General features: G+C 52.1%; 1 protein-coding gene across 1 annotated transcript in view; it reads left to right on the top strand.

Moving 5' to 3' along the window:
• Slc29a3 (solute carrier family 29 member 3) overlaps positions 1-13,386 on the top strand; it is a 36,730-nt gene extending 23,344 nt beyond the window's left edge. The window contains exons 4-6 of the mRNA XM_028886160.2: positions 4,548-4,774; positions 7,780-7,942; positions 11,476-13,386. Of these exons, the coding sequence (XP_028741993.1) occupies positions 4,548-4,774; positions 7,780-7,942; positions 11,476-12,130 (1,045 nt within the window). The 3' untranslated portion in view covers positions 12,131-13,386. The remainder of the gene's footprint in view (positions 1-4,547; positions 4,775-7,779; positions 7,943-11,475) is intronic.
• The last annotated feature ends 12,922 nt before the right edge of the window (positions 13,387-26,308 follow it).

Below are 26,308 nucleotides of genomic sequence, written 5' to 3'. Positions count from 1 at the left end.
ACATACCTCTTACCCCTTCACTGCATCCCTGTGTTTGTCCAGTGACTCACGAGGTGGAAGCAACATCCTGTTTTTCCTGTTTCAGTCCCAGATGTGCCACAGTGGGGCCACATCCCTGACAGTCTCCTTGGTGGCCATGGAACCAAAAGCTGGCCCAGTTCTTCTGGGGTCAGCAGGAGCAGTGAAAAGTCCCTCTTGGGATCTTGGAGTATCTGGCATCCAGTCACAATAGCCAGTCAGTCACTCGTGGCCCTGCTTTGTTGAGTCCGGGGTCATGCAGTAATGGGGGACAGACCACCCAAGCCTATTAAACCAGAAGCAAACTTTATTCCAGAAAAATAAAAATAATTAAAATTAAAAACACTGCAGGGTACAAAAGCTTATCAGCTAGCTGAGAGCCAATGTTGGAATTCTGGGGCTGTGGCCATGGAGGTGGTTATTGCCCCCCTTTTATAGTATCAGGCATAGGGTGCATGCTAAGAGTCACGTAGAAACAACTGTTACAAGTTAACTTTGGTCCAGGCCGTTGTTGGCTATAAAGGGGCAAGGGGGTTAAAAGTTAATCCTAAAAGTTAACCCCTGGCTGTGGACAGAGGAGCTGGCTGTAACGCAGAGAGCCGTTGTTAGCAGTTAACCTTTAGAGCTGATGACTGTCAGTTTTTATCTCTTAAGCTTATAATTTTATATTCCTGAACCCTCCAGCTTAAAGAAAAACAGTCCACTCAGATGACCACCTCAGGTCGCTTGGCCACTGAGGCTAGAGCAGGAATCTATTTCTAGAGGGGTCTCCTCACCCTGTCTGCACTTGAAAGCTGGCCTACCAGCTTTGTAGCCCCCAGGGCCGGGCCTCTGGCTCTAGGCTGGAGGCGGGTAGTTAGGAGGGGGCTAGGCAGGAAAGCGGTTCCCCAGGTTCCCTAACCCAGGCTGCAGGCAATGTCTGAGGGCCCGTGGGGGAAACAGCTCTCCAGCCTCAATTGTTGCCAGCTGCCAAGGACAGTTTAGGGCGAAGCTGTTTTTTATTTAATGTGGGAGATTGAAATGTCTCCTTCCTCCCTCCCTCCTGGAGCACCCTGGCTCCTCCGACTGGCTCATCCATAATCGCCAAGTGTTTTATTATGTTAAATCTGCAGCTTTATAAATACAGATGAGCTAGATTTACATTCTGGAGATGTGGGAAGAAATCAGTCCCCCGGGGTCCTGAGCTCTCACTGGCAGGGGAGTGAAGTGAGGATGGGCCGCCCTCCTCCAGCATCCTGGGGTGGTGTGGTCCCTCAGCCGGCCTCATACCTGGAGTAGAACACGAGGCAAGCCAACGTTTGCCTAGACGACCCTAGAATCCCAGGAGCTCCCACCCTCCCTGCAGGAGGAAAGTGTACCTACCGCCACAGTGTACGTAAGGCTGGCCTCCATCTTCATGGCATCCAGCTTCAGAACATTGAGATTGGCTCCTATGAGGCTTCTGGGCCCTGGGGCCTGTGCCGGGGGCCCTGGGGCCTGTGCCGGAGGGTGCTTAAGGCAGGACCAAGAGAGCAGGTGGGAAGGAGCCCTGGGCAGGTAAGGGACAGGTACAGGCAGTCCCTTGGGTGCCTTTGCTGTTTGCTCCTCTTGGGGGGCTTGAGTAAGAAGCCACCCATTCCTGCCCAAGCCCCAGGCACCCCACAGGACCCTATCACCCTAACTTCAGGGAAATGGCTAGACGCAGGGAGAGGTGTGCAGCTGGACAAATGCCTTGCACTCCACCTCCTCCTTCCGCGGCCAGTCTCTGCCTCCAGCAGTCCTCACCAGGTGCCCAGGCAGTCAGTTCAAACTGGCATTTGTCCCAAGATGTCACCAAGTGGATTTCTTCAGTAGGACCTCCTTATCACCCAGACCAGCCTCACTTTGGAGATGAGGAGGAAAGGAACGGAGACAGTGAATGTTTGTCTGAGGTCGCACAGCAAATCCATGACAAAGCCAGGCCTTGTGCTATCTCCTATCTTGTGGGTGGGTAAATGGCTCCTTACGCCGTGAAGGTGGGGCTCTGTGGGGCAGGTAAGTGTGTAGGGTCACCTTGAGCATCCAATCTGAGGCTTGGCTGCAAGCCTCCAGGGTACTGGGGTTCATTTGTCATAACAGCTCTTGTGGGCTCCAGAAGTCCAGCCAATCTACCTGGCCCTCCCTCCTGCCCTACCTTGTCTGGAGCCCCACAGAGTCTAAGAAGAGACACCCCAAGTGTGGGGTCCTAATGGTTATTAAGGCTAGACGTTTCCCCAAAGCAGGCCCCCAAACAAGGAAAAGTTCAAGAGCATGTAGTAAATTTGGGGGTGAATGTGGAGAGAGCAAGAAAGTCGCCAGAAGAGGAAGCCTTGTCACCAGCCCCACAGAGAGCCACCAGAGCCCTCTGGGATCTAAAAGAGCCCTCCACCCCGCAGAGGGAGCTAGGAGGGGTACCCACCAATCTCACCAGCCCTTGGCTGGAGGCTGTCATGTCTGATTTAACCCTGGGCCATAATGTCCTGAAAATGTCTCTGAAATTTCAGGCCATGTTGTTCTCCTGCCTGGAGCTCTGATGTCTCTGTGTTAGCAGGGACACTCAGTTACAAATGGCCTGCAGGAAGTAGACATTTGTTCTCCAACTGAAAGTTAAAGTCAGATTTGCCCTCAGGCATCGCTGGGTCCAGGGACTCTTCCTCTTCCCATGGTCCTGGGGCTCTGTGCATCATGGGGGGGGGGAGTGTACTCCATATGCAGTCCTATCCCACACAGCTGGCTGGACACACTCATGCAGTTACTTACTGCGTGGTCACATGCAGTCCCCTGACTTGTGGGAGCCAGGACCACCAGGGGCTGTTCTTTGAATCTGGACTGGTGTGGGTGGCATGGCCCACCACCTCCATCATGCTGGCATGAAGAAACACTTTCTCCCAGAGAGGAGATGCTTGGCAGACAAGCCTGCAGACCCACCCTGTGCCCCCTCTGAAGATTAAGGCCTGACTCATAAAGTAGATAAGATGTTCACATGGAGGCTAGGGTTCTGCCTGTCTCCAGCTCACCTCAGCAAGGCTCAGCCAGACTCTTGTGTCTTCCAAGGACATACATGCTCTCTTCCTTGAGGTGCCCCAGCTGTGCCCCGAGATGCCACCAGCTCTCCTGCTAGAGTATCTAGTACTGGGGTGCACTGAGACCCTGCCACCCTGGCATGTGTACCTGGGCTCCAGGAGTTCAGTCATCACCCAGTGTCTATGGGCAAGACAATCATCAAGACACAGGGTCACAGAAGAGCCTGGGCTGGAGCTAAGCTCACCTAAGATCCCATCCCAGCTTCCAGGGACTCCCTCTGTGTCCTTCCCCATACGAAGGGGAGGCAGCCCCATTCTTCCTCCAGCCCTGATCTCCCTCTCAGGATCCAGAAGTGGCATCAGCCAAGGGCAGGAGCTCCTTGTACTAACACTTTCCTTCCTCCATGTAAATCACTTCACACCTAGCTGTGTACACAGATCTGTCCTTTCCTACCTTATTCAGTGAACTTTGTTGTTGTTGTTGTTTTAATCCAGAAAGCATCTCTGTATCTCATCGAGCTTTTCTCCCAGCCCCCACTTTCTCTCTGGCAACTGGGGAATGGAATTGAGCATCTAATCAGACTTAGAGCTTATTCTAATCTGATGGTTTGAACAGCCTTGGGATGGTGTTCTCTCTGTTACGGTAGAGACATGCACAGCCATCTCCAATGGTCCCCATCCTTGCCCTCCTCCCTGGTCGGTGGGCTGGGGAGGTAGCTGGAGTGCTTGACTTGGGTATAGGGTAGTGCTTTTATGGAATGCATGGGGTCCTGGCACTGGACTGTTAGGGTATGGTCTCAGCAGCTGCTGTCCCTGCTAAGACCATTTAGGAGAAATGTTATGAGAGCTCCCGGGCTCACAGCTGAGTGACCTTAAGCCAGCTCCTTAACCTTTCTGAGCTCAGCTTCCTTACCTGTGAACAGGGAGGGGCTTGAGTATGTCTGTCTCACAGAGCTAGGGTGGGAGGTGCATGAGGTGGAGTGTGGAGAATGTTTAGAAGAAAATTGGGCACAAACCAAGTTCCGTGACATCAGTGATGGTGATCCTCTTCCCTTGCCCATGGCCACATCTGGAGAAGGGAGCCGGGGTGGTTGTGCAGTTTAAACACTAGATGGGTCTAACAGGAGGGCCCTGATGGAGGAGGAGAAGTGGAGTCTTGCCTGGTGTCCTGGCCTGGAGCCTCACAAGTTGGTGACAAGTGCCAGTGTCTGCTGACCTTGCACTGGGCTCAGGTCTTTGTGCTGCGTAAAGGTCTCCGGAGCCTCCCCTTCCCCCCTGGGTAGATGGACACCCCTCTGCAGAAATGGAAGCCAGGCCCCCAAGTCTCTTCCTGGGTGTCACAGGGCTAGTGAGCAGGAAGGCAGAATTCGAGGCTAGGCGTCACAGTGTTGAAGTGAACAGCCCGTGTGTTGAGTTCACCCCCCTTCTCCCTTGTCGCTCACCAGCTGACCCGTGTAGAGGCCTGAGGGGAGTCCAACCATCTCCCCCTGCTTCTGGTCCTCTTCCCAGGGTCCAGGTGCATGTCCGTGTCCTGGCCTCACTGTCCGTCTCACTGGCCATCTTTGTGGTTATGATTGTGCTGGTGAAGGTGGACACTTCCTCCTGGACCCGAGGCTTCTTCACGGTCACCATCGTGTGCATGGCCATCGTCAGCGGCTCCTCCACCATCTTCAACAGCAGCGTGTATGGCCTGACGGGCTCGTTCCCCATGAGGAATGCCCAGGCACTGATATCAGGTGAGAGCCACAGAAAAGGAAATGTGTCCTGGGTCCCCTGTGTTTTCTTAGTGTCCCCAAGCAAACCATCCTAGCCTGGGTAGCTGAGAGTCGTTCATTCTGCTCAGTATGCAGCTTGGACAGCGGATTGAGAAGACAGTTGGCTCTCCACTGCTCCACCCAGTGTCCACCGGGGTGGGGGTGGTGGGGGTGGTGGGGGGTGACTTGATTAAGGCCTAGGGCTGGGTGCCATTCCTTGTGGCCCTCGCTCTGTTTGCCTGGGCTGTCTCTGCGGCATAGGCCCAGGCTGTACAGAGCCTGAGCATCGGAGAAGACCCGGGCAGCACTTACATTTTGATGTAGCCATAGAAGCCATGTGGGGAGCAAATTCTGCAGCCCTTGGCCCACCCAGACTCCAGATGGGTCTCTGTGGCTCCCTGGAAGGTGTTGAGGTCTTACCAGCAGAAGAGCGGGTCGATGGGAGACAGGACCACAGCCGGCGAAGCATCCTTTCTGAAACCAGCCTTCCTTCCTTCCCTTCTTTCCTCGCTCCTTCCTCTTTGTCCCTTTTCCTTTCCTTTGGTCCCCCCAACCCCCGCCGTTCCCTCCCTCCCTCCCTCCCTCCCTCTCTTCTGTCTTTCTTTCCTTTCTAGTTCTGTGGAGGCTCCACCCTCTACCAGGGGCGGAAAGATGGACCAGACTGTGTCCTATCAGAGCCAATAGCCTAGTGACTAAGCTCCTGGTTCCCCGAGACTGTGCCAGGCTGTGGCTTGCTCGGGCCCTGACTTGGGGCATCTCTCTAGCTGAAGTCTGGAAGTGGATGCTAAGCCTGTTACGGGGACTTTCGCTGTTTCCTCTCTCACCTAGATGGCCCCACAAGGTAAACAGAGCCGGGTCAGTTAGCATCTGCTCTATCTGAGGACCACTGTCCCCTAAAGCAAGCCTGGAGGCTGCTGTCCTCTCTGTCCCCATGTGTCCCTGATGTTCAGAAGACTGCTTTAAACACTTGCCTACCTGAGAAGAATTGCACAATGCACAGGACTGTATCTGTTAGTTAATATGCCAGGTAGGATGTGGCAGGGATGACAAGCACCTTGACAAGCACATATCCCCCTCCCCGCTCTATGCCAGTGCCAGACATCACTAATAGATCCCTATCTTTCCTCTTGAGCCTCTAATTCCCTCTCAAGCCAGCACTTGAGGCAATTACTCTCTGTGGATCAGAGTCTAGATATGAGCTCCGTCTGTTTGCCATTTTTGATATAGGATTAGGCTTCGCTTCTATCCCAGGAAACCCTTGGGCCTAAAATAAAATAGAAATGAACTTGTCATTGAGTTTTCTGAGTACAGTCAACATGCTCCTGGCGTTGCTTCAAGAAAGGCAGGTCTGGAGCTAAGCAGAACAGCCATCAAATGCTAATCCCTCTGTCACCACTGGCCTCAAAAAGAGGCTCTTATCCCCTCATCTCCCTCCATCCTGGTGGAGCCTTTCAGCACAGCTTCAGCCCTGCTGGACACCGGCAAGGGCAAGTGGCCCCTTTTGTCCACCTGTAGAGCTCTAGGGAAGAGTGTCTCTTGGGAATTTTTATTTTTTTTAGTCTATTTTTGGAAAAGTGGGGGATGCCAGGTATGGCGACACACACCTATAACCTCAGTACGTCACAGGCTGAGGCAGGAGGAATACATAGTAAGACTCTGTCTGATAGAGTAAAAAGGGTAGGTGAAATTAGGACTTAGATGCTAGCATTGAAAGGGTAATGTGTGGGGCCCTCCCTGGTACCAGGCCAGCACCCCGGACCAGCTGAGATGCCTCCGTCTCCCAGCGGTCCCAGCCCCCTCTGCTTTTTGTCCAAAGGAGCCCATCTGTGAATTCCGCGCATGTTGGCATCTGAGGAACGATTCATTTGTTTTGTGCTGGTGTTTTTCTTTTTTTTTTTTTCCCTCAAAGTCCTCATTTGCATGTATTTCCATAACTGATGAGATAGTGGGAGTCGTGAAGGATGAGCTCCCGGGGGCCCGGTTTGTGGCTGCCGATAATATTGTAGATTCAAGTTGGAAGGGAGAGGGGATCAGTCGGTGGGGCTGTTAAGATCTCTTCCTCCGGCGGCCACCGAGCGGCTCTCTGAGCTAACCCCACTTCTTCCAGAGCGCCCAGGTGGGGATTACAGCTTCTCAGAAGTGTTGTGTCGTCCCCCCCCCCCCCCGCAAAGGGTTTACCCTGTTGCTGCTGCTTTGATGTGTGAAAGATGGGTAATAGCCAAACAGTTAATTGGGGATCTGAAGATTGATTTGGCGTTTGGCTCCTGTCTGCGTCAGACTCTGTTTAACATGTAATAATCCTTTTAATCCTCATAGCCGTCTTAAGGGGTGGCCTCTCGTAACACTCCCACTTACGGACGAGCAAGCTGAGGCACAGAAAGGTCAAGGAGTGTGTCAGGGAGCACACAGCCCAAAGTGGTCAAATGGGGATTGGGTTCTGATTTGTTTGTTTGTTTGGAGACAAGGTTTCTCTGTGTTGTTTTGGTGCCTGTCCGGGATCTCGTTCTGTAGACCAGGCTGGCCTCGAACTCACAGAGATTCCCCTGGCTCTGCCTCCCGAGTGCTGGGATTAAAGGCGTGCGCCACCACTGCCCAGCTTGGGTTCTGATTTAAGCGTGAATCCCCTTGCTCACTCTGCTAGTGTGTGTGTGTGTGTGTGTGTGTGTGTGTGTTGCCTAGCCTCAAGTCCTGGCTTCCAGCCCCACCTGGGCTGGTAGAACCTATCTGGGGGAAATTGGAAGAATTTTCCATTGGAACCAAGGGAAGTTCCTGCAGTTGTAGGAGAGACAGTAAGGTGGACAGAAACACCTGCCCACTGTTCAAAGCTCTGGAACTCAGGCTACAGGGACCCATGCCCCCATCCCCAACCTCCTTCCCAGCTTCCGATGCTGTGAGAACCAAGGTGTTTTCAGTGTGTGTGTGTGTGTGTCCATGTGCCTTCCTGAGCCTATCGTGATGTCCTTGTGGTGTCCTCTTGCTCTCTACAGGAGGGGCCATGGGAGGGACAATCAGCGCTGTGGCCTCACTAGTGGACCTGGCAGCATCCAGTGACGTGCGGGACAGCGCGCTCGCCTTCTTTCTCACCGCCGCGGTCTTCCTTGGGCTCTGTATGGGGCTCTACCTGCTGCTGCCTCGGCTGGAGTATGCCAGGTGAGGTCCCTCTGCCCTGCCCTCCGCATCTGGTCATCCGTCTGGATCATAGGTCCCTGTCCTTATGGGTTGCCTGTTCCCCGGGACTGTGAGTTTTAAGAGGGCCATAGCATGTAGGAATCTTGTTCCAGGGGGTCCCCCAGTTGCTGGGTGAATTGGTTTTGGGTGGGAGACGCTGGCTTCGATCAGACCTCTGAATCATTAGGACTGGCGAGCTTGGGGTTCGGGAAGACTGAGCGGTGGAGGTGGGATTGGGCAAGAAAAATAAGGAGTATTGGTTTTTTTTTTTTTTTTTAAGATTTATTTATTATGTATATAGTGTATCCCTGCAGGCCAGAAGAGGGAGCCAGATCTCATTCTAGATGGTTGTGAGCCACCGTGTGGGTGCTGGGAATTGAACTCAGGACCTCTGGAAGAGTAGCCAGTGTTCTTAACCTCTGAGCCATCTCTCCAGCCCTGGAGTAATGGTTCTTAACCACCGAACACATCCCCAACATCACCCCCTGCTCTGGCAGGAGATGCAGCCTACCTAGCTGAATTTTTCTATCTCATGTATGTTCCCCCATTCCTGGTTCTCTTAAGCTTATGGTTATTAGTTAATATTTCCATGTGCAGGTTAGGGGACAGGGGTCAGGGAGCCAGGAGGTAGCAGGGACTCCAAACTCCTGCTTTTAGCTCCCTGCCTGTGGGCTCCCTGGTTTCTCAGAAGTTTCACCCACGTCTTTTGTGCTTTCTACTGCTCTTTAAAAACAGAGATGGGGCTCAGGAAGTAACTGAGTGGGTAGAGTGCTTGCCTTGAAAGCATGAAGCCCTAGGTTCGATCCCCGATGCCACACACACCAGGCATGGTGGCACGTACTTGTTATCCTAGCGCTTAGGAGGTGAAGGATGGACGGAGGATCCGGCAGCCCTCCTTGTGGTATTTAACCTTAGGGCTGTTCCCAGAGTGGCACTGTGGCCTTGAGGGTCTTTTCTTGTCTCGTTGGCTCTGAGTGGAACGACACTTTGAGAGTCCCCACAGCCCTGCTTTCATCACACCCCAGTACTGCCTCCATCAGATGGTGCTTATCAGTTCACCTGGGCAGGCCGAAGACTTTCCTGCTGGGCCTCCTGGGCCCCAGCTGTCCCTGAAGCATCTGTATCTTTGCTGGTTAAACCTGGGACAGGAATCCTGTTTGCAGAAACTTATGGGTTGGTGCTCATGGAGGGCTGAACGCAGAGGTCTGCACTGACTATTTCTCACTTCAAGGGAGCTCCCAGTGCATGCTCAGGAGCCGCCATAAGCCCGGAGTCACCAGATGACTCCCACCACTGGCTCAGCTGCTCTCAGCCATGAGCTGGGGGACACCGGCTTGGGCTTCTGGACCTCCTGTGCTGGCCGGTCTTATGTCAACTTGGCGTAAGCTAGAGTTATCTGAAAGGAGGGAGCCTCAGTTGAGAAAACACCTCCATATGATCCATTTTCTTAATTAGTGATTGATGAGCGAGGGCCCAGTCCGTTGCAGGTGATGTTGTCCCTGGGTTGGTGGTCCTGGGTTCTATAAGATATATATTACAGCCATTGTAATATGTCCTTTACACACACACACACACACACACACACACACACACACACACACACACGCGCGCACACACGTATATATGCATATATAAAACCAGTTCTGTACCTCAAGCAGTGAACCCTGACTAATATATCAGTAGACCAACATCATGAGTTTACAGTGGTCAGAATTTTAAAAAGATGAGATACATGCTGTCACAGAGAGAAACAGACGAGTCACTTTGCTCAGAGCTTGCAAAGGACAGAGCCCAGATAAGTGGCACTTTCTGTCTGAAGAGCAGTTTCTGGCTAGCAGAACTGTATTCTAGTTTGATTATATTATAGTTTCAGTAGTAGCAATAGTGTGTTTTCTTTGTCTTTGTCCCATTGAGCTGGGGTCTCCTTGAGATTGCAGTGTGCTGGAAGATGACCTTGAACTCCCGATGCTCCTGCCTCTACCTCCCAGGGCCTGTGATCACAGGTGTATACCACTGTGCCTGGCTTCTTCCTAACAATCTACTTTTAATTTTATTTAAAATTTGTGTTATTACCATGTATGTATGATGGGTGTGTGTGTGTGTGTGTGTGTGTGTGTGCACATATGGAGGTCAAAGGACAACTTAAAGACGTTTGTTCTCTCTGTCCACAATATAGGTTAAAAGTTGAACCCACTGGTCTTTTCTAGAAATACCCTGCCAAAATACTCGGGGGGTGTGTGTGTGTTCAGGTGTATGCATGCATTACACTCTGCCCTGGGTCTGGCAGTACTGAAAGTCTGGGCCACCCTGAAAGCCGTCTGTAGGGGAGCAATTCAAGTGTATGCTAAGCTGTGCTTCAGTGACAGAAGGGGGGGGGGAGCCACGTGTGTGACAGGAGGGCCACAGGTTAGTGTTGTTCAGACTGTGATAGGTGTGTGTTTATGAATGCTGGGATGCGTGACCTAGGCTGTTGTGGATGTTATTTGTAAAATGTATTTAGGCATTATGGCTGAGGTCTTAAGAGCTGTGTAGCTGGACTCCATATTCAGAAATCTGTCTGTGTATGTGCGCGTGCGTGCGTGTGTGCGTGCGTGCGTGCGTGCGTGCGTGCGTGCGTGCGTGCGTGTGTGTGTGTGTGTGTGTGTGTATACGTATGTAAAATCTCTCAGGGTTGTGTGTATCTGTGGGGTGTGTGTGTGTGTGCTGTTTTTGCTTATTTTTTGGGACAGGGTTTCACTCTGTGGCCCAGGCTACCCTGGAACACACTATGTAGCCGAGGCTGGCTTTAACTCACTGTGTAGCTAAGAATGACTTTGAACTTCTGACTCTTCTGCCTCTACTTCCTGAGTGCCAGCATTACATATGAGCTACCACGTCTGGTTTGTGTGGTGCTGCGGATCAAACCCAGGGAGTCAAAGATGCTAAGCAAGCACCCAGCTAACTGAGCCACACTTCCGCATCCCTGTTACCCCCTTCGCCACACCGTTTTAGTTGTTTGGTTTTGAGACAGGGTCTCACTATGTAGCTCAAACTGGTCCCAAACTCATTGCAATCCTTCTGCCTCAGCCTCCGAAGTGCCAGGGTTGCAGGCCTGAGCCATTACCCTGCTTATATTTTATATTTCTGAATTTTTAAAAAATTGACCTAAACTTCCCCTTTCTACCACAAAACAAAACCAGGCCAGGGCCTCCACTCACCATGCAGTGATACTGGCTGGTTTCCTGTCCCTGCACATGGTATGGTCCAGGGACCGGGGTCCAGGGACCGGGGTCCAGTCTGGCGGGCTGGCCAGGGATGACACAGGCCATCTCTAACAACCTGTTCCTCCCACATCATGTTGTGAGATCCTGGCCAAGAGGTTCCCAGGGCTTGGGCTTTGCCTGCTGGGTCTCTGTGGGCTGCTCTGCGTACCCCACAATGGTTATGCAGACTCTGAGGTCTCCTTCTGTGTCCCTGGAGTTACTGAATGAGCGGTTCCATAGTGACCCATTGACCATGTCGCTGTCCCTCTGCAGGTACTACATGAGGCCAGTTGCCCCAGTCCACATGTTTTCTGGTGAAGACAGCCCATCACAGGACGCTCCTGGCACCTACTCGGTGGCCCCTGGATCCAGAGTGGTACACACGCCACCCCTTGGACCTATCCTGAAGAAGACGGCCGGCCTCGGGTTCTGTACCATCTTCCTCTATCTTATCACTGCCCTCATCTTTCCTGCCATCTCCACCAACATCCAGTCCGTGCACAGGGGCACCGGTTCCCCGTGGACCTCCAAGTTTTTTGTGCCCCTCACTGTCTTCCTCCTTTTCAACTTTGCTGACCTCTGCGGCCGACAGGTCACAGTCTGGATCCAGGTGCCAGGTCCCAGGAGCAAGGTGCTCCCCGGACTGGCACTGTTGCGTGTCTGCCTCGTGCCTCTCTTTTTGCTTTGTAACTACCAGCCACGATCACACCTGACTGTGGTGCTCTTCCAGTCCGACATCTACCCTGTGCTCTTCACCTGCCTGTTGGGGCTCAGTAACGGCTACCTCACCACACTGGTGCTCATCTACGGGCCCAAGATCGTGCCCCGGGAGCTGGCGGAGGCCACCGGTGTAGTGATGTCTTTCTACATGTCTGTGGGCTTGATGCTGGGTTCAGCCTGTGCAGCCCTGCTTGAACACTTTATCTAGGAGGGGTGGCGAGGATGTGTGTACCGTGTGAGGCTTGGGCCCTTGGGAGAGTCGCATGGGGGAGCCGAGGTCTCAGATGGTGTTAAGCAAGGGGCTGGTGTTTTGCTTGGTGTGGAGCAGAACCCACTCGGGCTGCCTTTCTCTAGGGGTGCTTTTGAGCCACATCCTTGCACATCCTGTGCAAGGAAGGAAACATTCCAGACACAGCCCAGCATGGTGGCTTAAACCTGTAATCCCAGCATTCACAAGGCTAAGCTGGAGGACTGCTGTGAATTCGAGGCCAGTCTGGCCACATAGAGAAGCCCTAACTCAAAAAAAAAATAAGCTAAAACAAAAACCCCGAGACACTCCAAACACTTCAAGAGAACACTCCAGAGCCATTTAAAGGACACAGTCGTGGCTAGAATATAGTGCTCATTTCTCATTCATGAAGGGAAGCCCTGACTCCCATCCCCAGCACTGCGTAAACTGGATGTGTTAGTAAAAACCTGTAATCTTAGCACTTGAGAGGTAGAAGCAAGAGGATCAGAAGTTCAAGGTCATCCTCAGCTACACGGGGAATTTGAGGCCAACCTGGGCTACATGAGACACTGTCTCAAAAACAAAAAAAAAGTACAGTTATAAAGAGGGGGTTTGTTACCTTTGTGGCTAATAAGTAGCCTGTCTAACTTGTGTTCTCACAAGGCCAGAACCCAGCCTCACTGTTTCCGGCTGGCAGCAAGCTGGGAGAGAATCTTCAGTGATTCCTCCACTGAAGGTGGCTCCTGGATTCGAGGTCCCCTCTGCTATGGCCAGTACTCAGACCTAGGGCTCAAGCATGTGCTGATCCCTGGGCTCTGTGGGTGAGAGTAGACAATCTGGAAAGACCCACAAGGCGGGCTTCCTAACCCTTCCTGCCTGAGGCCTGGGCTCCTGAAGTCTCTCTGTGTCAGGGACTGGGCCTGGTAGGCCTGGTCTCCTGATGAGGACCATGTGGCCCAGGGGCCTGCAGCCTGTTTAAGGCAGGGGAAGTCTTTTTAATAGTCATGTTTACAGCCTGTTGGGGCACTCGGTTCAAGGGCATAATAAATACTGGGGTTCTCAATGTGAGCATTGTTGGTGTCTCCATCAGCTGAGGTCTTGGCAGGAAACAGCGTGTTGAGATTGGGTGATTTGGAGGGATGTGGGGACAGGTACAGGAACCCCAAGGACTTGGGGTTCACTACCTTCCCCGTTGCTGTAACAAAATACCCAAATAAAGCTGCTCGAGGAATGCACGGTTTCTGCTGGCTCTCGGTTTAAGGGGGGCACAGTCCCCTGTCATCAGGGTGGGAAAGGCACAGCAGTGGATGTGGAAGTGGCTGATCACACTGTACACGCGGTCCAGACCTCAGCCCATGGGATGGAGCGGTGCTGCCCACCTTCAGGGTGGGTCTTCCCTCCTTAGTGGTACTCCTCTGGAAACATCCTGGCAGACACTCATGTCTCCATGGTAACTCTAAATCCAGTCTCATAGACAATGGAGATTAACCATCATGCTATTGAAGACCCAGTAAGAGCGAGGCCCTTCACACTCAGCCTGAAGAGGGAGAGCCCTTCTAGAGCCTAGGCATGTGACCTTGCTTGGGGCGAGCAGGGGCAGGCCCAGACAGCTGTGAGGCAGAGACTCCCTCCTCCACCCACCTACCCTACATACATCCCTAAAGATTATACAACTGCCTGAGAGGGTGGAAATGTGAGCTGGGGTGGGGACGGGACGCAGGAGGATGTCCTGTCTGAGGTGTTGCCCAGCAGGGCCACTGTCACCTTTGCTGCGTAGGTCTCCAGACGTCAGTGCCAAGGTGACTGATGCTCAGCAGAAATCAGAGTTCAGTTCCCGACGGTTGCAGTTGGGATGGTTTCGGGAGAGGACCTCCAGACTCAGTCGCCCCACCTAGGAGACCATGTCCCCTCACATTCGACATACTTGCGTGAAGTGACATGGATACCAAGTCCTGTTTTGACACATGCCAGGGGCTGTTCTTCTGGGAGAAAAGCTGGCTTGGGGACCAGGTAACTTCACTAGACCAAGCGTCCTTTCTCAAGGTCCCTGCAGAGAGAGGAGAGCTCATCCCCAAGAGCCAGGAGCTGATGGAGGAGCGTGGGCTGGGGGATCCTGCAGATGTTGAGTAAGTGGGAGGCAGTGTAATCCCCCCTGGTGCCGGTGGCATTAGCTTATGCTCCCTACTGTCACCTGCTTTGCACTCCCACTCCAGCTGAAGGATGGGAGAAGACACCCTTGAGGGGGTTTCTAAACTTGAATCTAGTAAAAAACAAAACAAAGGGGGGGGGACAACCTACCTTCTATTCCTCCCTCCCCGTGACCCATGTAATGCTGTGGATGGTCTGGGATGTGGGTCTAGCTGGTGACTCATCCCAACCTCGGGTGTGCTGGAAGTGGACCATGTGTCTGGTTAAAGAGAAACAGCGGTGTGTGTGTGTGTGTGTGTGTGTGTGTGTGTGTGTGTGTTGGACTGCTCTCACATGCTCTGATGAAGGGGTGGCTCTCGGGGACAAGGGTAGCATCTGAGTGGACAGGAAGGTGGTAGCAGCAGTGGTCTGACAGCATCCAGACAGAGGGATGAGTCGGTGCCCACCCCGGGCACAGAGGAGAAGTGGTGCTCAGCTGGCAGGGTTATCGCCTTTCGACTCACCTGAGTGGGCATATTCCCAAAGAGCCATCCCTCTCAGAGAGGGGAGGGAGAGAGGAAGGTGCAGTTCCAGGCAGGGGCAGACACGCGCCTTCAGGTGGTGAGCAGCACATGGGCGTGAGTCTTCTGACCACAGTGACCTTGTCGAAGCAGTTCAGACACTCAGGAGTGTGAGCATCCTGCTGTGGCAGGGAATTCTTCTGTGTAGATTCCCTGCCCTGAGCTGGAGATGAACTCAGTAACACTCAGAGAGGTCAAACAACTCTCCCAGGGTCACTCAGCTAATAAATGGCGTAGATAGACGTCAAACCTCGTTCTTCCCAGACTCACAAGTCCTTATCCACCCTCCTTTCTTGCTCTCCTGGTTCAACTTGAACTTTCTGCGTGGTCCTGGCTTTGTGTTATTGAGAGAGGGTATACCCTGAAGCCTGGTTTGGCTTCAAACTCAAGATTCTTCTGCCTCCGTCTCCCAAGCAGTAGGCATAATTAACTGCCCGTTAAGCAGTTAAGCACAGTGCCTACCTTTGTCTCCTTGGTTCTCTGTGCCATCCGGATATATTGCTCAGAACCCTGGCCTGGTGCTGGCTATGCTGGACCGAGAGGTGCGTTGGGGGGACTCCCGCTAGCCAGAGCCCGCTTCAGTCCTGCCCCAGCCCAGAGCTCACCCTCACCTACTTGCTGGGCAAAGGATCTGAGATGGCTAAGGCCCTGGCCCGCTTTCTCCCATGTGCCCTTCCTCCCCCATACCAGCCACGGCCATGACTGTCCCTCCAGCCTGGGCAGTGGGACGTGGGAAACAGTGTGGGTGTCAGAAAGTCTTACTCCCTGTGGAGTGCAAGTCAGCCTTCCTGTGTGTCTTGATTCCTCGTCTCTAAAACCAGGGCAACAGTCAGTCCCATGACAGTGACAGCGTGCCGTGCCCACTTCCCACCCCCCCCCCCCCCCGGCACACCGGACATCGCAGTACATGTTACAGGCTCCGTCGTAGGCAGGTACACAGCTTCCTGCTCCCACCCCAGCCTCAGCCACATGGTAGATATAAAAGTAGCCCTTGCCTCCGACGTTGACCACAGCATAGACTCCTCTGGGCTTGACTCCAAATGATGGTGGCAAAGATGACATGTTCTCAGGCCCTCCGCAAACTTGGTTTTCTTCCACTTTTTGCTGCTTAGTCAGCTTGTTGCAATGCCCAGCAACTTCCCTCTGGGTGGCCATCCCCTGCTCAGTGCTCAGGACTCACCGCTGCCTGGCTCCAGGCCTTGCTGGCCACTGTTTATGCCAACACCTCCAATTCTGGGTCTGCCTCCCAGACACACCCAGCCCGGAGTCAGGAGCACTAGGGATGAGCTGAGCTGCTGCTGCTCATTCTGACCCACAGACAAGCCACCTCACTCTCATTGCTAAGCCTAGACTAGGAAATGCCTGTCCCCACCAAGAGCACAGATATCCTAAAAAAAAAAACAAGTCCCCACCCTTAGGGCAAGAGCTTGGGCCATTGTCCAGTCCAGTGGTGTGGATTTGCACGCTCGCCTCTTCCTGGCCATGTCATGGTGGGCCAGGCTTTGTAGACCAGGCTGGCCTCAAACTCACTGAGATCTGCCTGCCTCTGCCTCCTGAGTGCTGGGATTAAAGGCGTGCGCCGCCGCCGCCACCACCACCGCCGCCGCCGCCGCCGCCGCCGCCGCCGCCGCCGCCACCACCACCACCACTGGGCTCCATATCCAAGTCTTACTCTGGGGTTCCTGGGTGGGATGAGGAAGTCAAGGAACCCCTGTGGTTGTGGGCAGCAGTGTGTTTGCCTCTCTTGGGGATAGGAATCACAGCTTTCAGCAGATCATAAAAGAATCAATGATGGATCATGGTGCCAGTGCGCCTGGGCACCCAGCTCCTGTAACCGATGTAGATGGGCTCCTGGTCAAGAATGACTTTGAGCAGGACTCTTTCCAGTTGGCCAATGACCTTGGAGAAACCTCTGTAGCTGTGGTCCCTTGTGTGCCTGTCTCCATGACTTCCTTGACAGCTTGTAAAGATTGAGCTCATCCACACATGGCTGGTCACCCAAGCCAGAGGGTCGCTTGTCCCTCTTCGGCACTGGTTCCTTAAGGAGGAACAATGGAGACAAGATGGCGACTCAGGTCTAGAGCCTTGGCGGGCAGGTGACATCATGGGCGAGCGAGTCTGCTCTCAGAGTTAGGAGGATGCCCTGTAGGGAAACCAGAGGGTGAAGCAAATCTACCCGAAGTTTCAGTTCTGGCCAACCGCTAAGAGCCAGTCAACATTCCACACAATGCAGGAAGCGACTCTGGCCCAAGGCAGAAGCTGTGAATCTGAAAGAGCCCGAGAGATGCTGCTGCAGCATCTTCCCATGGCCTATTTGAAGTCACCTGTCCGGTCTGATGACTGTCATTGAGTCACACACATTAGCGTGGACACTTCAGGGGAGCCAAAATGGAGACACAGGTATGCAGCTGTACGTGGCAGAGGCTGCCGAGGTTGAAGCCCAGGCTGCTGGCCTCCAGGACCAGTTCATGGCCATTCCCACAGTAGCAGGTCTCATCAGAAACCTCAGAAGCACTCCCTAGAATGCGGAGGGCTTAATCCACCCTTAGGGCCCCATCTCCTAGTGCAGGTGGGATGACAAGTTCCCAGGCGTCACTAATGCTGCCTATAGGAGAACGACCATGCTCCGGAAGATGGATGAGGGCTTGTCAGGAGTTTGCCCCTGGCCCGGGAGGGAGTGAAGACTTCATCTGCTCCTGTTCTGGCTGAGGGCTCACCTGGAAAGTCCTTGAAGGAGCCGATGCATCGAGGCTCAGCCTTCTGCAGACACAGTCACAGACTCAGGCTGGCCTCTGCATTTCAAGTGCCAGGTTCTGCCTCTCCATGTGCCGTGTGGTTCATGGCTTTTCTTCTCCGTCACACCCTCCCACCTGTTCCTCTCTCACCTGAGGCCTGAGGGAGGGGGATAAGGAAGGGTGAGGACTGGGGGGGACTGTCTAGATGCAGAGCTGTGATCTCACTCCTGGCAGGCATTGCTGGAACTGGGGTGGGGTGCAGGGCCGTCACCTGCAGGGAGAGGGTCACACCTCCTACCTGCTGCTCACTGGAGCTCATTAGCTGCTGAGGTGAGGCTCCGTGCTTCTCATTTTGCTGAGTCTTTGCTGAGACTCCGAGAGGGAAATGAGCCATTACCACTCAGCTAACACTCTTGGAAACAGAAACTGAACCTTCTGCATTTTCTAATAATGTCCCGTGAACTAAAAATGCAGAAGTCTGGCCTCGCTTCTTCAAAGTCCCCTTTCTGAAAAGAGATGTCTGGAGTTCGTCTTCTGCTTATTAAGCTCCCAGGGAGGTCAGGTGCCCCCAACATGCCAGGCCAATTGATGGTAGTTTAATGCTCAATGCCTGGCCTCTGGGCTGTTGTGAGGAGCTGGAAAATGTTCCCACTCCTTGCCTTTTTTTTTTTTTTTTTTTTTTCCGGTCACTCCTTACATCCTGTTCTATTGGTCAAAGGCTAGCTACTTTGATTCTGGAAATGTAAGAATCAGAGGTGGTTTTGCTGTGAAATAATCCTCTTGTACACTGTAAAGATTTGTCACTTGAATTGGTTTAATAAAATGCTGATTGGCCAGTAGCCAGGCAGGAAGTATAGATGGGGCAGCCAAACTAAGGATGATGGGAAGGAGAAGGACAGAAGTAGAGAGTTACTGACAAACGCAGAGATGCAAAATGAGAGTGTTATGCTGAGAAAAGATAGCAAGCCATGCGGCTAAACATAGATAAGAATTGTGGGTTAATTTAAGTGTAAGAGTTAGCTAGTAACAAGCCTGAGTTATTGTCTGAGCATTCATAAATAATATTAAACCTCTGTGTCAGTTATTTGGGAGCAAACAGTTGGGACAGGAAAAGGTCTGTTTACATTGTTTAAAATTGGTGGACACTGACCTCCCTGAAGCCCCAGGATCTTGGATTATTGGTCTTGGCATACCTCAAAATTCTGAGCGTATCAGGACATCTTGTGAACCACAGAATGTGTAAGGCTTTACTAGCTTGTGTTGTGCTCACAGGTCCATTGGGTGGTTCATCTTCATCATCAATTTTGCTGGATTTGGACTCACCTAGGAGACACACCTCTGGGTGTGTCTGTGGGAATGATTCGAGAAAGGCTCCACTGAGGAGGGAGGACCCATCCTGAATGTGGGCGGCATCATCCCCTAAGCTGGGAACTGGCTACGAAGGAGAAAGTGAGCTGGGCACCAGTATTAGTTTCTTTTTCCTGACCGTGGTTGTAATGTGACTAGTTGCCTCCCATTCCTGTGGCCGTCCCTTTCTCACCAGGATGGACTGCATCCTGTCAAGTCAGAAGTCCACATCAACACTTCCTTAACTTGCCTTTTCATCAAGCATTGGATCACAGCAATGAGAAAATAAAACTAACACAGGCCCTCAGAGCTATTTATATCTTGTCCCCTGGACAGAGTTGTAGGACCAAAGGGACCTGACAGACTAGAGCCCACAACCCTTTCCCATGCTGGAGCATACTCTAGAGACCTGGGATACCTAAGTCTCTTGTCAAAGGTGTGATGAGGTCCCAAGCAGGCCTTGCCCTATGCTTATATCCCTATGGGCAGGCTGTGCAGGGCTCTCCCAGGCATGGAGGAGGTCTAGGGACGGGTGGAGTAGGTTAGGGCATCCATGAGTATGCCGGATAGATATAGAACTGAGCAACTCTTAGAAGCCAGAGAACGTTTAAATAAACTCAACCTTCTAGCTTGTTGCAAGGGCCTGTGTGTCGGGGCGGGAGGAGGCACGTGTGCCACAGGACTTGTGGTCACACAGTGGGGCACACGGCGCCGGGCCTTCTGTTTGGACTCTTGTTTGTATTCTGAAAATCTTTTTTGTTACTAGAAGTTGAAATTCTTCTCCCTCGGAGGCAGGCGCAGCTCTTGTTTCCTCGTGGCCATAACCCTCTCTGCTGTCTTTCTGGATACTCAGAGCGGGACCTTATTAGAGAGCGGAGCCAGGATTAGTGGAGATTAGCAGAGACTTGCATCTCCTTTCTTCTCTTTCTGACTGCTTCTTTTCCTCCAGGGCCAGTGGGTTCTCAACCTCCCTAATGTGGCGACCCTTTAATACAGTTCCTCGTGTTGTGGTGACCCCCTAACCATAACATTATTTTCATTGTTACTTCATAACTGTAATTTTGCTAATGTTATGAATCGTAATGCAAATATCTGAGATGCAGGATATCTGACCCCTGAGTTGTTCGACCTCCCAAGGGCTCTCGACCCTTCGGTTGAGAACCACCGCTCTAGGGCCGTCCAAGGCCAATGGTGGGCAGGGACCGTAGGTCTCCCTTGGCGATGACTGGCTGCTCTTTTGCCGTTGAGTGGTATCTGTGTTAACTCACAGAAAGAGGATGAAGTTCCATTGTTTTGACGCAGGAGGCTCAAGGACACCGAAAAAGGACCCTGGTGCCATCCTGGTACTTGTAGGTGGAGCAGGGGAGCCGGGAGTGCTGCTACCTAGTCCCTGCTGGCTCACATCTCCCTTGTTGGCGGGGTCGGTGCTCAGTTGGTGAGGTGGAAGGTCAGGGGGTGGAAGATGTCAGCCAATGACTTCATCACACATGGTGGGGCCCCTCCTAAGTAGAACCTAGATCTCCTACACTTCCTCAGCCCTTACCCACATCTTACTGCATGGTACTACATCTTACCCTTTCCCAGCATCTTCTCCCCCTTCGGACATCCCTCTGGAAATGTAGACTCTGATCTGGAAGTTGAGTGGCTTGGCCAAGAAAGCCGGGTGGGGACAGTGGCTCCCACTTCCTCCCTGGGTCCTTGAAGATGCAGCAGAGGCGGGGGAACAGTGGGTTTGTTCACATGCTAGTTTGTTTGTTTGTTGAGACAGCATCTTGCTCTAGCCCAGGCTGGCCTGGAATTCATGGAAATCTTCCTGCCTCAGCCTCCCAGACATGACAGACATGAGCCACAACATTCAGCCGGTGCCCCATTAAATTCTTCGGACCATCTTCTCTGTACCTGTGGTGGTTCTGATGCGGAATAAGGTGGTATGGGTGAAGTGAGATGTCTGTGATGGACTCACTAGGGTGCATCCCATATTCCCACTAGATGCCTAAGGGAACCGCCAGGGATGCTGGGTCTTGGACATGAGAACTGGGCAGTCCAATGGTGATTCTAGTCACTATTTCTCTACATGGAAAGTCAGCGCCTGGCTGTGCCTGAGTGATACTGGTAGAGAATTAAACCCAAAATTATAGCATGAAGAGGATGGCTGGTTTCCCAATGTCTGAATCCTAATTACCCACAGGAGAAACGCTCAGATTCCCGCTCTAGTTCTTCAGCCCACTCCTTAAAACTCCATGTTCTTCCTCCACTTCTCTGACGCAGATCTGGTCTCTCGTTGGCCTGAGGATCAATGATTCTGCTTGCTAGTCCCTGGGATCTGCATACCACCATATCAGCTTTTTGTTTGTTTGTTTTTTTGAGACAGGGTTTCTCTGTGTAGCCCTAGCTGTCCTGGAACTTGCTCTATAGACCAGCCTGACCTTGAACTCACAGAGATCCACCTGCCTCTGCCTCCTGAGTGCCAGGATTCAAAGATGTGCACCACTGCCTGGTGTTTTTCTTTTTTTAAAGAAACCATGAAAACATGGCTTCTGAGGATTGAACTCAAGTCCTCAAGCTTCCACAACATGCATTTTTGCCAACTGACCTATCTCACTGGCCTATGTTCTTTCTTTTTAAGGGAGTAAGCCCAGTTCAAGATCTTGCCCACTGGAACTGAAAATAGAGTTACGTGTCTTCCTAAGGTTTCTTGCATTCTGTTTATGACAAGTGATATTGATCCTCTATTAATGATACACAGGGATTTTAACATTTATTTTAGTGGAGGAGGATATGTGTATGTACTGCTGCATGTGTGTGTGCAGATCAGAGGACACCTTAGGTGTATCAGCTTTCTTCTTCCACAATTTAGGTCTAGGGGATCAAACTTAGATTATCAGGCTTGGTGGCAGGCTCCCACTGAGTCACCCCTCATAGGTTTTGTTTTGTTTTTATAAAAAGTAAATGTAAGTAAAACAATGGAAGAGAAATACTCATTTATAAATGCAAATGATTCTTTCCCACTTATTTAAAGTCACATACAAGGTAGATTTTGTTATTTAGCATTTTCATGCATGCATGTTGTCTTAGTTAGGGTTTCTGTTTTTGTGAAGAGGCCATGGCCACATAAACTCTTACAAAGAAAACATTTCATTGGGGTGGCTTGCTTACAGTTCGGAGCTTCAGTCCATTACCATCATGGCAGGGAGCATGGCAGTGTGCAGGCAGACATGGTGCTGACTACATCTTCATTAGAAGGCAACAGGAAGTGGACTGTGACACTGGGCGGTAGCTTGAGCATATAGGAGACCTCAAAGCCGCCCCCACAGTGACACACTTCCTCCAACAAGGCCACACCAACTCCAACAAGTCCACATGTCCTAATAGTGCCACTCCCTGTGAGGTCATGGGGGCCAACGACATTCAAACTACCACAGATGGTCATGTAAATGGTTCCTGGATGTGGCAGATATTATTCATAGGAGACCCAGGTAGGAGTCTCCAAACCTGAGTTTCAGGCATTCAGGAAGAACATACTGCTTTCTGCCCTGGACACTTTAGAGCAGGAGGCTGGATATGCTCCTCCTTTTCAATTGAGGGTCCCGGAAGTCCTTTTGTGATTGTTTTTGCTCTTCCCACTTGGGCCAAGACAAATAAGACTCCTATTTTTCTCCTCTGTAATGGGGGCATCCTCCTGCCCTCCCCAAGGTTGCTTATGGCAGATGGGTTGTGCACACATCCTCACAGGTGCGTCTGATGAGAGGCTGGCAACTGGGGCCTCCCTCCATCACCCAGCTGAAGAGGGAAATCAGGGCTGCTCCTGTCTGCCTGAGCCACTGCAGGTGCCCAAAAGGTAGGTCCTCCCTCCAGGATGCCACCAGCCTGCATGTGGGGGGAGAGAAGAGACAGAAAGAGACGTTGGCTGATGCTTGGACAGCCAGTGCCACACTTTGTCAAAAGCTGACCCTGTCGCCCTAGATGAAAAGAGGCCTCTCAACGGCCATCACAGCACCCACTTTCCCTCCGTGACTCTATGCCCACAATTATTTCTTTGACTCTGGGAGAAGGTTTATGTTGCCGTTTTTTGCAGTACTGAGGTTAGAGCCCAGGGCCTTGTATGTGGTCGGCAAACACTCTACCACTGAGCTACATCCCCAGCCTCGCCTCTATTTTTTTATTTTTAAAAATATACGGAACAGAGTCTCCCATGATAACCCAGGCTGGCCTCAAACCCATGGGCGATGAATCTTCTTCCCCCAGTTCCCCAGGTGCTGGCATCACAGGCAAATGCTACTACACTCAGGTTTGTGTGTTTTCATTTTTAACTTTGCCATGGAAAACTTGAAGCATTTCCAAAAGAAAAAAAATAGGGTAGTGTGGCGAGTTCTATGTACCTGTGGCCCAGCTTCAACCAAGAGCTGATTCCGTTATGGGTCTAGCCCTTGCCCCTCCCGCCCCTTTCTCTGGAGGCCTCCTGCTTTTGCTTCTAAATATCTTGCTATGTGTAACCTTTGAAAAACAAGGGCTCGTAACACATAAGCTTACATACGTGCTGTAAATACATTTGTCCCAAACCGCAGAGCACATACCACCCAGAGGGCCAGAGCTGTTGGCCATGGACTGGGGTGGGAATGGCGGGTCATCACAGCACCATCAGCTGTGGCTCATGTGCCCCTCTGATGGCGGTTATTGATTGGTGGGCACGGGTTGGAGGTGGGTGGCGGGAGATTGGTGAGTCTCTGTACTTTCAATTTTGCTGTAACCCTGAAATGACTCTAAAAATTGTCCTTAAGAATCGAAAAGCTCAGCCAGGCTGTGGTGGTGCACGCCTTTAATCCCAGCACTCCGAGAGTCAGAGGCAGGAGGATCTCTGAGTTTGAGGCCAGCCTGGGCTATAGAGTGAGTTCCAGGACAGGCTCCAAAGCCACACAGAGAAACCCTGTCTCACAAAAAAAAAAAAAAAAAAAAAAAAAAAAGAATCAAGAAGCTTACAATGCCGTCAGAAAATTTAAAAATGAGCAACACTTTCATGATATATGATTAGAATGACTGTCTCTCCCACAAGGCTGGGAGTCTCTCCAAAGCATTCTGTGCTGCTCTTGGCTATATCCCGGCACCTAGCCGAGTGGCTGAGAACCAGTAAGTCCGCTGTACTTACAGGCTCGGTGTGTGTGTGTGTGTGTGTGTGTGTGTGTGTGTGTGTGTGTGTGTGTGTGAATGAGTGAGTGGACGAGGAGCTGAGGGTCCACTCTGCTCTCTGTGACTGCTGCCCCCATCAACGCTTGGCTTCACCACTGGCCCCAGGTCCCCAGAGTCTCTCTTCCTGGAGATGAGCAGGACCAAGGAGCCCCTCCTCTGCCCACCTGCATCTTCTCAAACTCACAGTGAGTGGTTAATCCTCTCCCCTGGCTGCAGCCAGCTCCCCCTGCGAGGCTAATTCCACCTTCCCACTTAATCATCATACTTAGCACTTTCAATGAGGGCTTTTCATCTCCGAGCCCCACGAAGGCATTAGCTGATTACTGTAATCTGTTTGACTCCCAAGGCATCCACCAGGAAGGCGGGAAAGGACCTGAAGCCTCCTTTCCCTTCCAGAAGCTCAGTTTCCTCTCCTGCAAACTTGGGATGCAATAGCTAACCGGCATAAGTGGCGGTGGAGTTAAGTCAGATGCAACCCGGAAAGGGCCAGACACGGTCCCCTAGCAACCAACGAGCCCACAGCTGGGTTTGCATCCAGCTTCCTCCACTTACATTTTCTGAGCCTCAGTTTTCTATAAAATGGAGACGGTGCCCACCTGAGTTTGCTAAAAGGGCTGGGAGACATGATATGTGTGTGTGTGTGTCACGTGCACAAACCACACAGGGCTCCAGAGAAGTCCAGTGGCCATTCTTAGGAGGAGGTAAACGAAGGTGCAAAAGAGGCCGAGATGTTGTTCACCCAGGAACCAGTTCCTTCTTCCTACTGTCGTCCCCTGTGAGTGTTGGAAGGTAAGATGTCCATGTGTCCCCCATGACAGCCTCAGCAGCTAGCCCTTGTCCATCCTGTGCCCAGTGTAAGGACAGACATTAAGCACAAGACAGCTCTCAGTCTGGATGGGGTGACACTGATTTTTGTTGGTTTGCTTTTGAGACAGGATCTCATATAGCCCAGGCTGGCTTCAAGCTCACGATGTAGCCGAGGCTGTCCTTGGACTCACGATCCTCCTGCCATCACTTCCCAGGGATGACAGGTGTGCGATAGCGTTTCAGGTTTGTGTGGCACTGGAGATGGAACCCAGGACTTTGTATGTGCTAGGCTAGCGCTGTACCAGCCCGCTACATTCCCAGCTCAGGACTGCGCCATTGATGGAAGACTTTCACGACCTTTCTCTCAGAGAGAGAGGGAGAGAGAGAGAGTCGGGGGAGAGAGAGAGGTGGGGGTTATACCCACATTTTACAAATAGGGAAACTGAGGGCCATGCAGAGAAACACAACACCTATCGAGACCCAAAGCTGGAGCTGTCCCTTATGCCGGTTTGCATGTCTCTGGGGGTGGAGAGGGGGGCCCCTTCGTCAGCTGACCTCTAATGCTGCAGGGAGTCTGCAGTTGCTCTTTCCTGTCCTTGGTTCTGGAATGGGTCGGAGCTCAGGGCATCTGCTTCTAGTTCAGGATTTCAATCGGGTGGGACTCCAGGAGGGGAAGGAGGCCCCCCTAAACATTGGCTGGGCCTCAGTGGAACACTGTCCCACCCACCCAGAGCTCCTGGCTGGTACAGAGTCCACAGCCAGAGTATGAGCTGTAGGGACTGTCTGGAGCATACTTAAGGGAGTCCCTGGAAATCAAGCTCTTGTTTGGTCAATGGGAGAAAGTAAGTAAACAAGACATCAGTTTTCTAGATGAGCCACTGAGGCACACAAAAGTTAATTAACTTTAATTGGCACGGACTGCAGTTTTAAGTCAGACCCATCCTGTCTGGTATCCAGTGTAACAAGAGGAATAGTTGAAGCCCAGAGAAGGGCATCAACCTGCCCAGAGTCACACAGCTAGCTAGTGGCTGGGCAGAGAGTGAACCTACGTGTCCAGACAGCCAGTCCCCAAATGCACCATCAGCGTGCCTAAACCTTAGGTGATTCTCGGTTCATATTTAAAGACAGGGCTAGAGACAGACCCAGTGTGGCTGCAATCAGGGAGCCTGGAGATTAGGGAAGATGTTAAAGGTGGTGCTGGGGACACCAGAAGGGTGTGTTTTTGGTCTGGGTTTCTGTGGGATTTCTTTGCTTCTATGGGACGTCCCTTAAAAGCTGGGACTCACCTTAAAAGCCTTCTCTTCACCCAGCCTCCAGGGGTGGTGGTGCTGTGCAGCACTCAGCCCCCAGGTGGCGCCCTGCACTGCAGATCTGGA

This window comes from Peromyscus leucopus, chromosome 16_21 (genome assembly GCF_004664715.2).
Source record: "Peromyscus leucopus breed LL Stock chromosome 16_21, UCI_PerLeu_2.1, whole genome shotgun sequence".
NCBI classification, from domain to species: domain Eukaryota; kingdom Metazoa; phylum Chordata; class Mammalia; order Rodentia; family Cricetidae; genus Peromyscus; species Peromyscus leucopus.
This window is presented reverse-complemented; position numbering and strand designations above follow the sequence as displayed.